This window comes from Henckelia pumila, chromosome 4 (genome assembly GCF_033568475.1).
Source record: "Henckelia pumila isolate YLH828 chromosome 4, ASM3356847v2, whole genome shotgun sequence".
Classification (NCBI taxonomy): Eukaryota; Viridiplantae; Streptophyta; class Magnoliopsida; order Lamiales; family Gesneriaceae; genus Henckelia; species Henckelia pumila.
In genome coordinates this window covers 152016937-152031417 of record NC_133123.1, presented here as the reverse complement: position 1 = coordinate 152031417, position 14481 = coordinate 152016937, and the positions used below count along the sequence as shown (strand labels likewise).

The following is a 14481-nucleotide window of genomic DNA, read 5'->3' as shown; positions in this document are numbered from 1 at the left end:
TGATTTTTAGTCAATTGATTTGTCAAATTTAAGTTTTGATACACTAACTTTTAATTTTGACTATTTTTAATTCAATTGTTGACATGACATCTAATAAGTCAACAATTTTTTAAGTTGCATCATTTTTATAATGCCTATGTCAGTATTTTTCGATGCAAAATAAGCATTTTTCAGTGTCACCACAAGGTATAAATAGATTAAAATAAAATTTAGTCTTAAAAAAAAAATTTTGAAAACTTAGTGACCAAAACCTAAGATTTAAAAAGTTAGTGAAAAATAATAATAATTTTTTAATTTAAAAGTTTTAGTTAAAGATAAAATTTGATCTTCTATGAATAAAGTGTATCTAAATCATATATATTTTTTTACGTCTGATAAAACATGATGTACATATGACTTGCTTTGATTTTCAAGTTTTTTGCTCATGCATAATACATTCACAATTTTGTGTATATTTTCTAAAATATTGAATAACTTTGTTTCTTTAGCTTTGAAAATTAAATTTAATATACATTCAATAATATTTAGCATATAAAATAATTAATGTCCTAAAAAAATTCAATACAAAATAATTTTTCTAACATAAACTCTTATGTTTAAGTATTAAAAAATTTATGCCAAAAAATTAATTTATTCATACAATTATTTATTTAATTAATGATAAAATAATTGTTTCATAAGTTTGTCATAATCTTATTTTAAAATTTAAAATATTAATATGTAGTAAATGTCTTTCTTTTTTTTTTCCTTCTTCTGAAAAATCATACATATAGTATGCCATAATCAAGGTAATTTTTTTTATTTCTTCAAATCTTGTAATATTTTTTTTTCAGTAAACTATCATAGTTAGATTACATAGTCATCACCATTAGTTTTATAATATTATTCCTACAATCTGGAATACCAAAAATTTTAGTTAGATTACTAAATTCAAAAAAAATGAACAAATTAAAACGAATTGATTGGATAAAATAGGAGAATATCTTTCATTTATATGTGATATATAGTCTCAATTATTTATTATCTGACTTTACTTGATTTGAACCATATGACTAAGTTAATGATTCAATTTAATTTTTTTTCGCGAAACTATAATGATCGAAATATTATGTTTAAAAATTAAAAGACTAAAACATAGCGATGCTGATAAAGGTTGAAAGTAAGTTGTCAAATTAATATATATTTTTTAGATTAAAATAGCTTTCAATTAGTAAAACATTAACTTTAGAACATGAATTAAATATTAATAATTAATTCACATAAATAAATAAATAAATAAATAAATAGACATAAATTAAATACTCATTGAAAAAACTACAAAATGACATAAAAGAACCTTAAAAATGATAAAAAATTTAGTCATTAAATTAAAAAAAAATAAATACAACACTGTAAATTCATAACTAAATAACCACTTTTATATAGATAAATATTATATTATAATTTAGTTCAGACATCAACATAAAATTTAGTTATAATTATATATTTTTTAATTTGGACAAAAAAATATCAGTGTTAATTACACTTTTAGTTCAGCACTAAAATATTTTTAATCCCTAAATTTTTTTAAAGAATTACATAATTAGTTATCACCATTATTTTTGTAGTCCTCCTTCTTAAAAAATGGAATACCAAAGATTTTTGTTAGATTACCAAATGCAAAAAATAAGCTAATTGATTGAATAAAAGAGGGTAATACATTTCTTATTTAAGTAAAATAAAATCTCGATTTATGATATGATTTTATTTATTTTGAACAAGACGGTAAAAGTTAATAACTCGATTGAAATTTTTTGTGTTCTAAAAATTTAATACTAAATTAAGTTAAAAATTTTAAAAGACTAAGAACATAGCGATTGAGATAAAGCTTGACAGTAAGTTAAAAAAATTAATAAATTTTGTAAATTTATAGACAAATAAAAAAATATAGCTTTCAATTGATAAAACTTTTGTTTTGAACATGAATTAAATATTAGCAATTGATTTTATCTATAATAAATACATAGATACAAAGTAAATACTCATTGAACAAAACTATACAATGAATAAAACCTCAAAAACCTTAAAAATGATAAAACTAATTATTAAATTCATAAATAAAGCGCCAATTTTATATAGATATAGATAAATTGTCAGTTATATATACATATATATATTATTAATAAGTATTATACTGTAGTTCAAACATCAACATGAAACTTACTTATAATTATATATTTGTTTATCTTTGATAAAAAGTATAAATATTGTTGATTACACTTTTATTTTATCACTGAAATATTTTTGGTCCCTAAAGTTTTATAAAATATTACTTAGTTATACATCACTGTTAGTTTTATAGTTATTCTTCCTAAAAACATGAATACAAAAAATTTTAGTTAAATTACCAAATTCCAAAAAATAAACGGATTGATTGAATAAAATATGAGATACATTTCTTATATAAGTGGAATACAATATCGATTTATGATTATGATATGATTCTACTTATCTTGAATCAGATGATTAAAATAATTGATTTGATTTAATTTGTTATTTGTTTAAAAGTTTAATAATCAAAATATTAGGTTAAAAAATTTAGAATAATGACGACTAAAAGCAAAGCGTTAAAGATAAATGTTGAAAATAATTTCACAAAAATAATAAATTTCTTTGATGTAGAGAAAAAAATGTTAATATAACTTTCAATTAATAAAACTTTAATTTTAGGACATTAGCAATTAATTTTATCTATAATAAAATAAATAGTCATAAATTAAATACTCATTGAATAAAACTACAAAATGACATAAAAAATTTCAAAAAGTATTTGGAATGACAAAAAATTAATCATTAAATGAAATAAATTGATAATAAAAATAAAAATTTAATTTTAGGAGATGAACTAAAATAAATAAATAGTGACAGATTAAATATGCATTGAATTAATCTACAGAATGACCTCAAAAACCTCAAAAAGTCTTGGAAATGACAAAAATTAACCATTAAATGAATTAAAACGATGATAAAAATGTAAATTAACAACTAAACTTTAATTTTTGGACATTAATTAAATATTAACAATTAATTTTACCTAGAATAAATAAATAATGACAAATTAAATAAGCATTGAATAACTCAATAGAATGACATAAAAAACCTTAAAAAGTCTTGAAAATGGGAAAAAATTAATCATTAAATGAATTGTAATGAGGATAAAAATGTAAATTCACAACTAAAGTGTCACTTTTATATAGACTAGAAATCAGGCACGTGCGTTGCACGTGGAAAACATATGTTGGAGTAATTAAAAAACGAAACAAAATTAACACAAAACTCCTATGAGACGATCTTACGAGTCAATTTTTTGAGACGAAATTCTTGTTTGAGACACCGTGAAAAATTATTATTTTTATGTCAAAAGTATTATTTTTATTTGAAAATCCGAGAAAGGTTGATTCGTCTCAAAGATTTCCAAAACAAAGCATATTGACATCAGACATCACTTCATTCGAGATCGTGTTATGAAGAATGAATTTTAGCTTGAATATATTTAACTGATCAACAAGTGGCAAACATCTTCACTAAGCCACTACTCGAGCTAAGTTTTCATACTTACTGGTTTAGTTGATTTAAATTGATTACGAATTGACTCGGGAGAAATGAAAAATTGAACTGATAAGACAATTGTTAGCCTAATTTTGAAAATCCATCTAGTATAACTCACTCTTAAACTCAAGCTGGTACAACTCGATTTTGAACTCAAGCTGATACAATTCAATTTTGAAATCAAGCTGGTACATCTCAATTTTTCAAAACTTAGTCTAATCTTATCCAATAGTTCTGAATTAGTTAACAATCACTTCGAAAATATTAATGTACTATGAAACTGTCAAAATTAGTTACTCTTTTTAAATTTTACTTATTTTTATTTACGCTTTATTTTTTACTAATTTTTTTAAACCGCCTTTAACTTTTAAAATTTTAAACATATTGTCACGTGGACCGACGAATTTACCTAAGCGACTGTATATATACTAAATATTTTGTAACTCAATCTCTTCTTCTTGTTGTTCTTCACCGCATTTAGAATTTTTGTGCTTACAAATTTTCTATCTGATTTAAGTCTTTCATGTTCTTCATTTCACAAATTTATGTTGCAACCATGTCTCCAATCTCCCAAAACATTCTCCAAGTTGACTTTCACACTTTTTATGACCTACCTTTCTAGTGTGTGTATACACTCACACACACATTTGACCAAGTTATTTCAAGTACACATGAGGAGTCATATGGAATGATTTCCAATTCATATGGACTGATATTTGACTGATATTTAGTTCACATAGACTGATTTTTGATTGGTTTTGACTTATTTTTAGTTTATATATATCTACTGATATGAACCGAGTACACCGAGTTTGACTTATTTTGAAGAAATTCCAACTCGTATCGACTGTTTTTCACTTCATGCCGACCGATGTCAACTCACTTATAATTGTTTATATATATATATATATATGTTCCGATCTCTATAAGCATCTAGACTGTGAAAATTTTTGAGTTGTGGCAACCAGATCTATAAGTAGGCATTGCCCAAATTTTTTCAGGCCGTGAACGTCACAAATGATATAAGTATAAAACTCTATTGATGGGATTCAATCTCCATCACTAAGGATTCAATATTCATCGAGGGGTTTGATCTGCCCTCACCTGAACTCACTGACTTCTCCCTAATTTTTGGGCAACTTCGAAAAGAAATAAAGTCAAGATACTCCATAAAAAATGTTCTTATCAAGTCATCATGCACGAATAAAGACATAAAGATGGAGTACAGACTTCTTGTTGATATTGTAGCAAAGTCTCTTCGTGCTAACACGTGTTCGTTTAATAACATCACAGTGGAAAAGCAGCTATACCATCACCGTGGAAAAGCTAGCTGCATGTGATGGCTGCTATCACTGCTGGGATCCAGATCAACTTGTCTGAAATTTTGTTCAAGAATCTCACTTCTATGATCACCATCCCTAATATCCAATCTCAATGAGTTCATGGTCCAAATCAGTTGTATTTTGAAAATTTTTGGCATTCAGCTATGTGCTACTTCAACTTTTCATGTGCACAAGATTTTGAATGAGATATCTAATGTAGCTTACTGGACCAAGAATCTATATATCACCAACGGATGGCTTGGTTATCAAGACAAAATCAAGTCCAACCAAGGAACCAGCTTAGAAGAAGCATACCAAACCTCCTAAGATAACCCGTCACCCAAAGAAAAAGATATCCAAGATGGTCAAGCATATGATCACTCCACCAATTTAGCTCCCCGCTATTCCATCTATTCCAATCTCCACGATATGATCTGGTAATTGTGATAACGGGGAAAGATATGATCAAAACGGATTCTGGATTGGAGCAGTTCAAAATCGAAGGAAAGGAAATGACAACTATGGATCCTTCCACCCAAACTACAATCAACCTGGCTATCCAAGAGGTTGAAAACCAGATGAAATATTTTAAATGGGCGAAGTACGTGAGAGTTTTACTTTTAGCATTTCAAAACTCAAATTTCTACAAAGTTTTGCTACACAAGAAAACCATTTTGAACTGATCCATATTCCATCTGACATTCGATCTGATGCACTCAAGGATTGCTCAAAAATATTCTCATTAAAGAAAAAGGATTAAAAGAGTCATCGATTTCCGTATTTACTATAGTCCAAATAGCCTCTGAGCCACTGCACCTTTTTTTGGAAAAAAGACAAAGACACGTGACAAGCTCTGCTTTAATGTCGTTTATTTTGGGACAAGTTTTCACAGGCTATTTTACGGACGTTGGACACTTGCTTACGTATCAAGTGATTAGTAGTGTATCAGGATAGAATAACAACTAAAGGGATTTAAAAACTGGAAAATTTAGACATAAAAAGTATAACACATCAAATTTTATTTAAGTAGTTTTTAAATAAAAACCATAAAAATAAAGTTAAAAACAAATTAGATATTGGAAACCAAGTCACGTGACATATATTTAATTTATTTAAATATATAATTATTTTATTTAAGTAATTTATAAAGGTAACCAAAAAAATGTTGGTTGCATTAAATTTTTTTAAAATTTTAAGCACATTATAGTTTTAGTCAACGCAACAAATAAAATAATTATAAATTCAAAAAAATTATAAAATCTAAAAAAAGACATAAAAAATGATATTTTATCATGTTTTTGAAAAATTTATGAAAAAATAATGTATACAAAACAAGAATGTTTAAGTAAATTCATAATTAGAACTCAAATAGTGTGTAAACTACAATGATATATAAATTAATTCTAATTATAACTCATATTTATAATATTAATAATAAATAATAGATTAACAAAAAAAATAATTTGTAAAAAAGAAAGATATTTAAGTTAATTCACAATTGTCACACATACATTTATATTAGTAATAAAATAGATAATAGATAGATAATAACAAAAATAAAGTACATTATGCAACTTTTGTATTTTAAGTAACCATATACTATATCTTATAAGATTAATAGAAAAATAGTGTGTATTAAATAAGTTAAAAATATTTTTTAGGAAAAACTCAAATAAGAGAAGAAGTAAATAAAAAATATTAGATGCACAAAATATGAAAAGATACCACAGAAAAATAGTGTGTAAAAAACAAAAAATATTTGAGTTAATTCACAATTTTTTCTCATATATTTATAATAATAATAGATAATAGAATATATAATAGATAAATTAATTAAAAAAAGTAAAGTACGATATGAAATTTTGTATATATAGTATCCATATACTATCTTGTAAGATAAGAAAAATTATTATTATTATTAGTACTCCACGTACTTGTTCATAGGTGAAATATTATATAATCGGATAAAATAAATTAGAACGCATGCTAGAAAAATATGTTAAAAATAGTAAAAGTATTTTTACTTTTTAATTTGAAAAAGTGAGTGGTATAATTTTGAAATAAATATGTTAATTGAAGAGTCAAATTAATAAAAAAAATTTAAAAAAAACACATTGATTATAAATTATATAATAATGGTAATAATAGAATAGATAATATATAAATTAATTATAAAAAAAGTAAAGTACAATATGAAATTTTGTATTTATAGTATCCATATACTACTTGTAAGATAATAAATTTTTTTAATTATTATTATTATTATTAGTATTCCACGTACTTGTTCATAGGTGAAATATTATATAATCGGATAACATAAATTAGAACGCATGGTAAAAAATATGTTAAAAATAGTAAAAGTATTTTTACTTTTTTATTTGAAAAAATGAATAATATAATTTTGAAATAAACGAGTAAATTGAAGAGTCAAATGAATAAATAATTAAAAAAAAACACATTGATTATATAATTATATAATAATGGAAAATTTAACCATGTAAATTCACAATTGACACACATATTTATATATGTAATATATAATATATAGATTATTTGAAAAAGTGAATGATATAATTTGAAATAAATGAGTTAATTGAAGAGTCAAATGAATAAATAATTAAAAGAACACATTGATTATATAATAATGAAAAGGGTAACCATGTAAATTCACAATTTTTTGTGTAACTTTCTTACTTTTCTATTTCCTCGAAATTCCTATTAGTATTCCACGTACTTGTTCATAGGTGAAATATTATATAATCGGATAACATAAATTAGAACGCATGGTAAAAAATATGTTAAAAATAGTAAAAGTATTTTTACTTTTTTATTTGAAAAAATGAATAATATAATTTTGAAATAAACGAGTAAATTGAAGAGTCAAATGAATAAATAATTAAAAAAAAACACATTGATTATATAATTATATAATAATGGAAAATTTAACCATGTAAATTCACAATTGACACACATATTTATATATGTAATATATAATATATAGATTATTTGAAAAAGTGAATGATATAATTTGAAATAAATGAGTTAATTGAAGAGTCAAATGAATAAATAATTAAAAGAACACATTGATTATATAATAATGAAAAGGATAACCATGTAAATTCACAATTGAACTCACATATTTATATATGTAATAGATTTATTTGAAAAAATGAATAATATAATTTTGAAATAAACGAGTAAATTGAAGAGTCAAATGAATAAATAATTAAAAAAAACACATTGATTATATAATTATATAATAATGGAAAATTTAACCATGTAAATTCACAATTGACACACATATTTATATATGTAATATATAATATATAGATTATTTGAAAAAGTGAATGATATAATTTGAAATAAATGAGTTAATTGAAGAGTCAAATGAATAAATAATTAAAAGAACACATTGATTATATAATAATGAAAAGGGTAACCATGTAAATTCACAATTTTTTGTGTAACTTTCTTACTTTTCTATTTCCTCGAAATTCCTATTAGTATTCCACGTACTTGTTCATAGGTGAAATATTATATAATCGGATAACATAAATTAGAACGCATGGTAAAAAATATGTTAAAAATAGTAAAAGTATTTTTACTTTTTTATTTGAAAAAATGAATAATATAATTTTGAAATAAACGAGTAAATTGAAGAGTCAAATGAATAAATAATTAAAAAAAAACACATTGATTATATAATTATATAATAATGGAAAATTTAACCATGTAAATTCACAATTGACACACATATTTATATATGTAATATATAATATATAGATTATTTGAAAAAGTGAATGATATAATTTGAAATAAATGAGTTAATTGAAGAGTCAAATGAATAAATAATTAAAAGAACACATTGATTATATAATAATGAAAAGGGTAACCATGTAAATTCACAATTGAACTCACATATTTATATATGTAATAGATTAAAAGAACACATTGATTATATAATAATGAAAAGGGTAACCATGTAAATTCACAATTTTTTGTGTAACTTTCTTACTTTTCTATTTCCTTGAAATTCCTATTAGTATTCCACGTACTTGTTCATAGGTGAAATATTATATAATCGGATAACATAAATTAGAACGCATGGTAAAAAATATGTTAAAAATAGTAAAAGTATTTTTACTTTTTTATTTGAAAAAATGAATAATATAATTTTGAAATAAACGAGTAAATTGAAGAGTCAAATGAATAAATAATTAAAAAAAAACACATTGATTATATAATTATATAATAATGGAAAATTTAACCATGTAAATTCACAATTGACACACATATTTATATATGTAATATATAATATATAGATTATTTGAAAAAGTGAATGATATAATTTGAAATAAATGAGTTAATTGAAGAGTCAAATGAATAAATAATTAAAAAAACACATTGATTATATAATAATGAAAAGGGTAACCATGTAAATTCACAATTGAACTCACATATTTATATATGTAATAGATAAAAAGAACACATTGATTATATAATAATGAAAAGGGTAACCATGTAAATTCACAATTTTTTGTGTAACTTTCTTACTTTTCTATTTCCTTGAAATTCCTATTAGTATTCCACGTACTTGTTCATAGGTGAAATATTATATAATCGGATAACATAAATTAGAACGCATGGTAAAAAATATGTTAAAAATAGTAAAAGTATTTTTACTTTTTTATTTGAAAAAATGAATAATATAATTTTGAAATAAACGAGTAAATTGAAGAGTCAAATGAATAAATAATTAAAAAAAAACACATTGATTATATAATTATATAATAATAGAAAATTTAACCATGTAAATTCACAATTGACACACATATTTATATATGTAATATATAATATATAGATTATTTGAAAAAGTGAATGATATAATTTGAAATAAATGAGTTCATTGAAGAGTCAAATGAATAAATAATTAAAAGAACACATTGATTATATAATAATGAAAAGGGTAACCATGTAAATTCACAATTGAACTCACATATTTATATATGTAATAGATAGATAATAGAAGATAATAGATAATAGAGTAATAGATAATAGATAATAGATTTGACTGGATATTTGTCAACACAAGTTTATATGAGACATAGCTCGTAAGTCTTATCCCATTAGAAGAAAATAATGCCCCTACTGTAAGGGACAAATTGTCACTTCTGTCCCAAATCCATACAGATTTGGCCACATCCCAAATTGACATTGCATCTAAAGCTTAATCCATGTATAAAGTTATAAACTAGAAAATACCGTAATCAAATTCATCATCCTCTCCACCATCCACTTCTAAGGAATCATCTTCTTCGTGTTGTTTTTGTGTGAGTTCGAGAGCCTTCCTCTGCATTATCTGTTTGATGGTATCTTCATACAACAACAGAGCTAACATGGTGTCACTTCGTTCCTACACATCATCTGGCTAAAACATCTTTGAACATAGTTGAGCAAACCGATCGCTTGAACATATATAATCTTAGAGTAACCATAAGTAATGAAATTTGAAAAATAAAAACTCTGGAAAGAAACATTATCCACCAACCAGATATTGATGTTCTCCAGTGCTTCTCACCATCAGCAACAGCCTTTCCCTTCCCAAGTCCCCTTTCTATACGAGCGATGGCATCATACAGACATTTTGCTATGCCAAGTAAAGCAAATCACTTCTCCATTTTCAACAACTGGTAATGTTTAAACTTTCCTTAGACAAAAAATATGGTACTAAAATCAGGCATCTAAATATTTATGGGAGTCTGATACACTATGCTAACATGAAAACCCAACTTTGAACCGTGCAGGGCCGCAACTGCTAGAATGCTAGAAAGCATCGTCATGAACTTGGAAACGGGTGGTGTTCCTTAAGATTAACCTCACATGCAATGACTCTCGTAGCTAGCTATATCCTTGTAAGATTAATTTCAAATTCCGATTTCATGGATAAAAAGTATGTACATAAAAAATTTCCCAACTTCACTTCAATGAATTTGGTTTTATAATCGAAGCACATAACCAAAATAATTATGTATTACTAAATCAAATTTGGTTTGTCATATTGATCAAAATTGGCATTACCCACATTATGTAGCTTCATTAGATACAGTAATTCAGTGATTCGATTTTATTCACTGATCAATCTATACAATCATCACTCGATTTGAGAAGACCGTATTTTTCTTACGATCAAATAGCATAAATTTTTTCAGTAGAACCAAACACACGAACTTGAAAATCATGGTTCCCATTTTCATGTTGCTGCTCGTGAATTCGTTGTGCTGAATTCACTAATGATTTTGTGCAGAACCATAACTCAATGAGTTGAAGAGAATCTATTTCTCCAATACCAAAGGGAATCTCCTCAATGAACGTAGCATACGCAAGAATCAAGCTTTCAAGACTTGGAAGATGCTCTTTTTCCACTTCCCACTTGATCACATTATCTAATGAACAACGGAAGTATTTCAGTCGAAGAAATTGACCTTCCATTGGGATCCACTCGGAAAATTCAGGGGCACAAATATACATCATCTCGAGCACCTGAAGATTTGGGAGTGACCCAATTATAGTCATATTTTCCCAAGCCAAGGGAACTCCTTGTAGAGTTAACTTCTTAAGACCGACCGGAAAAGCATGCTTCCATATCATCAACCGATTATGCTGGCGCACAGTGATTTCTAATTCTTCAAGCTTTTGAAGTTGAAAAAGATTGTTGAGATTAAGATCATCCCAATGATCATTTTCCATATCAAAGTCAACTTTCAATCTCTTTAGATTCACAAGTATTTTTATAAGCTCTTCGGTAAACGAGCAATTGATCACCGTCTCAAGTGTTTGTAGATCACTTTCGTGAATACTTGTTATTTTAGCTATATTAGATAAACGAAAAGGGATGACTGTGATCAGATGTCTTAACTTTGGCATGCCAAAAATTTCATAGGGTATTTTCAATGGTCGGTAATCATTTTTGTGAGTAATTATAGTCTGGAGATTGGGAAGTTTATATAGTGGGGCAGGAAATCCATTGGGGCAAGTCGTATGATTTAAGGCAAAAGCAATGTACCTTAAATCGATGAACAATGAGATTACATCTGAGAAATTCATCCATGTTACTTCAGGTGCATCCAAGATAATGAGGCGCCTACAACTTAGATATAATCTCGATCTCCAGTTTCTCTTAGAGAAAAGGAGAAGAGAACATGCACTTGAATCTTGTATTCGGCATTCCTCGGAAGACTTTGTGAAATGAATGCTGATGCGGCGATTTAGATTCGGTTCAGCATCTTTCCAAGAATTCATTTCAAAGGAAACATGATGAAGAAACCCCTCTTCTTTAGCTTTCTTTATACAAATCTCCCTCAACAGATCATGGATTCCAATACTTTCGAATTTTCCATTGGACCCTTTCTTGTTCACTAAAATCAGACTTCTATTCACAAGATCCTCCAAATACCCCTCTCCCACGTCTTCTAAGCATTTAAATTGGTCGCCTGGTCGAAGAAATCCCTCTGCAACCCACAACATGATTAGCTTAGAAACAACGATTTCAGAATCCTCTGGAAAAGCCGCAAAGTAGAGGAAACATGGCTTTAGTTGAAGAGGTAACTTATCGTAACTCAAAGTTAGTATCTTTGAGCAATGCTGTGCAATTGTGGATCTGGTCAAGCTTATATGCTCTGAAATACTTTCCCATAAGCCTTCTTTCGCCATGTTGCCCGAAGAAACGAGTAGTCCCGCAACCACCACAACAGTGAGTGGAAGTCCCCCACAATTTCTTGCTATCTTCTTCCCAATCTCCACCAGCTGGGGAGGACAAGATTGGCTTCCAAAAATCCGTGCCTGAAGTAGTTTCCAACTTTGATCTCATTCAAAAAACTCATTTGGTGAAATGAAGTACTACAAGATCCTGCATAAACAGCAACATCCGATAGCCTAGTAGTCAACAAGATTCGACTTCCATTACCATCGTCGGGAAATATCATCTTCAGATCATCCCAAGCCTTAGTACTCCAAATATCATCGATCACAATGAGATATCGCCTATCCTTGAGATTTTGATACACTAGTCTTTCCAATTCAGTATCACTCTGATGATGAGATTGTTCCCCATCGAGTATCTTCAAGTGATGAAGAAGTCCTGAAAGAATCTGCCCTCTTTGGTACTCTGCAGAAACTGTGATCGATGCATATATGTCGAAATGCCGAGTAAGGAATGAATCATCATAAGCTCTTCTAGCTAGAGTCGTCTTCCCGATTCCTCCCATCCCAACAATTGGGATAACTTGCAGCTTGCTCGAATCTTCGTATATCCGTTCTTTGATTGCATTAAAGTCATCGTCAAATCCCACAATCATATCTTTGGCAGCCATTTTTCCACCGGAAGAATAATCGGCGGGAGAAGAAAAGTACGTAATGGGTCGGCGATCTTCTCCTGCGTAGCTATTCTTCATCTTCACCATCTCTTCAAAGAAAAAATCGATCTTTTCCCGCGCGCTGTTCAGGGCTTGCTCCACGGTGATCACCTCGTGGCACGCCTCGGTATTCGATATCGAGCACAGATACGAATCCACGAAATCTTGAGCTTCATAAGCAGCTTGTCTCATTCGATTTCCCTCACGATCGACTGCCCCAATATGCTCCTCGGATTGATGTTCGAGGAAATTCACGGTGAAATCAACTTTTTCGAGGAGGGAAACAATTTTTTCTTTGTCAAGAGGATTGTAACAGCGCTCAAGATTCAAAGTCTCGCGTAGTGTTCGAGCAAGTGAGAGTAGGGAGGCGTAAGCTGCTGCCATGTTTCTTTCTTTGTCGTTGGCTGTTCAGTCGGAGTTTCATTTTACATCCCTTCAAGAATTATAATGAAAAACAATATATATATATATATAAATTGATAATAATAATAATAATAATAATAATAATAATAATAATAATAATAATAATAATCACGTCGTTATAAAAAAATTTAACAATAATAATAATAATTAGTTTTGTTATAATGATAATAATATAAAATGTACTGTATTCATGAAATGAAAGTAATTTGAAAATTCTCTCAAATTTAGAATATATTAAAATGTAAAATGAACTTAATTTAACGTAACAATTTTATTTTATTTTTTAAATTACCTCTACTCTCGTAAAGTGTAACATAATTTTGCATTAGCAATTTATTTGGTTAAAACAATACGATGGACTATGTTAAAATCAAGAGTATTAAAGATATTTTTTCCATATAATTTATTAGAGATGCTATAATGAATAATTTTGTACGATATAATGAATTTTTTTCATTTTTTTGTCATGTTTTATTTTATCAGTTATCATTAAATTATGCACAAACAAATTGGGAAAAAGATCCTCTGCTGTGGAGAGAGAAACAATACATGATACTGTTCATTGAAATAGACATGATTTTAATATTCCAGGTGTGTAATTAATTAATTAATTATTTATTTAACCATGTGATATGAATTAAAGAATACTATTTAATGCACAGTATCTTGTGTTGTTTCTTTCTCCACAGCAGAGGATCCGGATCCAACAAATTGACAAGCAAAAATCTTCCATCCAA

The 14481-nt window shown here is 27.0% G+C and overlaps 2 protein-coding genes across 2 annotated transcripts; both read right to left on the bottom strand.

Moving 5' to 3' along the window:
• Positions 1 to 11096: 11096 nt before the first annotated feature.
• Positions 11097 to 12661, bottom strand: LOC140866121 (putative late blight resistance protein homolog R1A-3). Its single transcript, XM_073271019.1, has 2 exons — positions 12527 to 12661; positions 11097 to 12418 (listed from the first exon to the last, which is right to left on the bottom strand). The coding sequence occupies exons 1-2, from the start codon at positions 12618 to 12620 to the stop codon at positions 11097 to 11099; spliced, it is 1416 nt and encodes a 471-aa protein (XP_073127120.1). The 5' UTR covers positions 12621 to 12661.
• Positions 12662 to 12680: 19 nt separating this feature from the next.
• LOC140866122 (putative disease resistance protein At1g50180) lies at positions 12681 to 13730 on the bottom strand. The gene has a single exon (XM_073271020.1). The coding sequence runs from the start codon at positions 13703 to 13705 to the stop codon at positions 12689 to 12691; it is 1017 nt and encodes a 338-aa protein (XP_073127121.1). The 5' UTR covers positions 13706 to 13730; the 3' UTR covers positions 12681 to 12688.
• Positions 13731 to 14481: the final 751 nt, after the last annotated feature.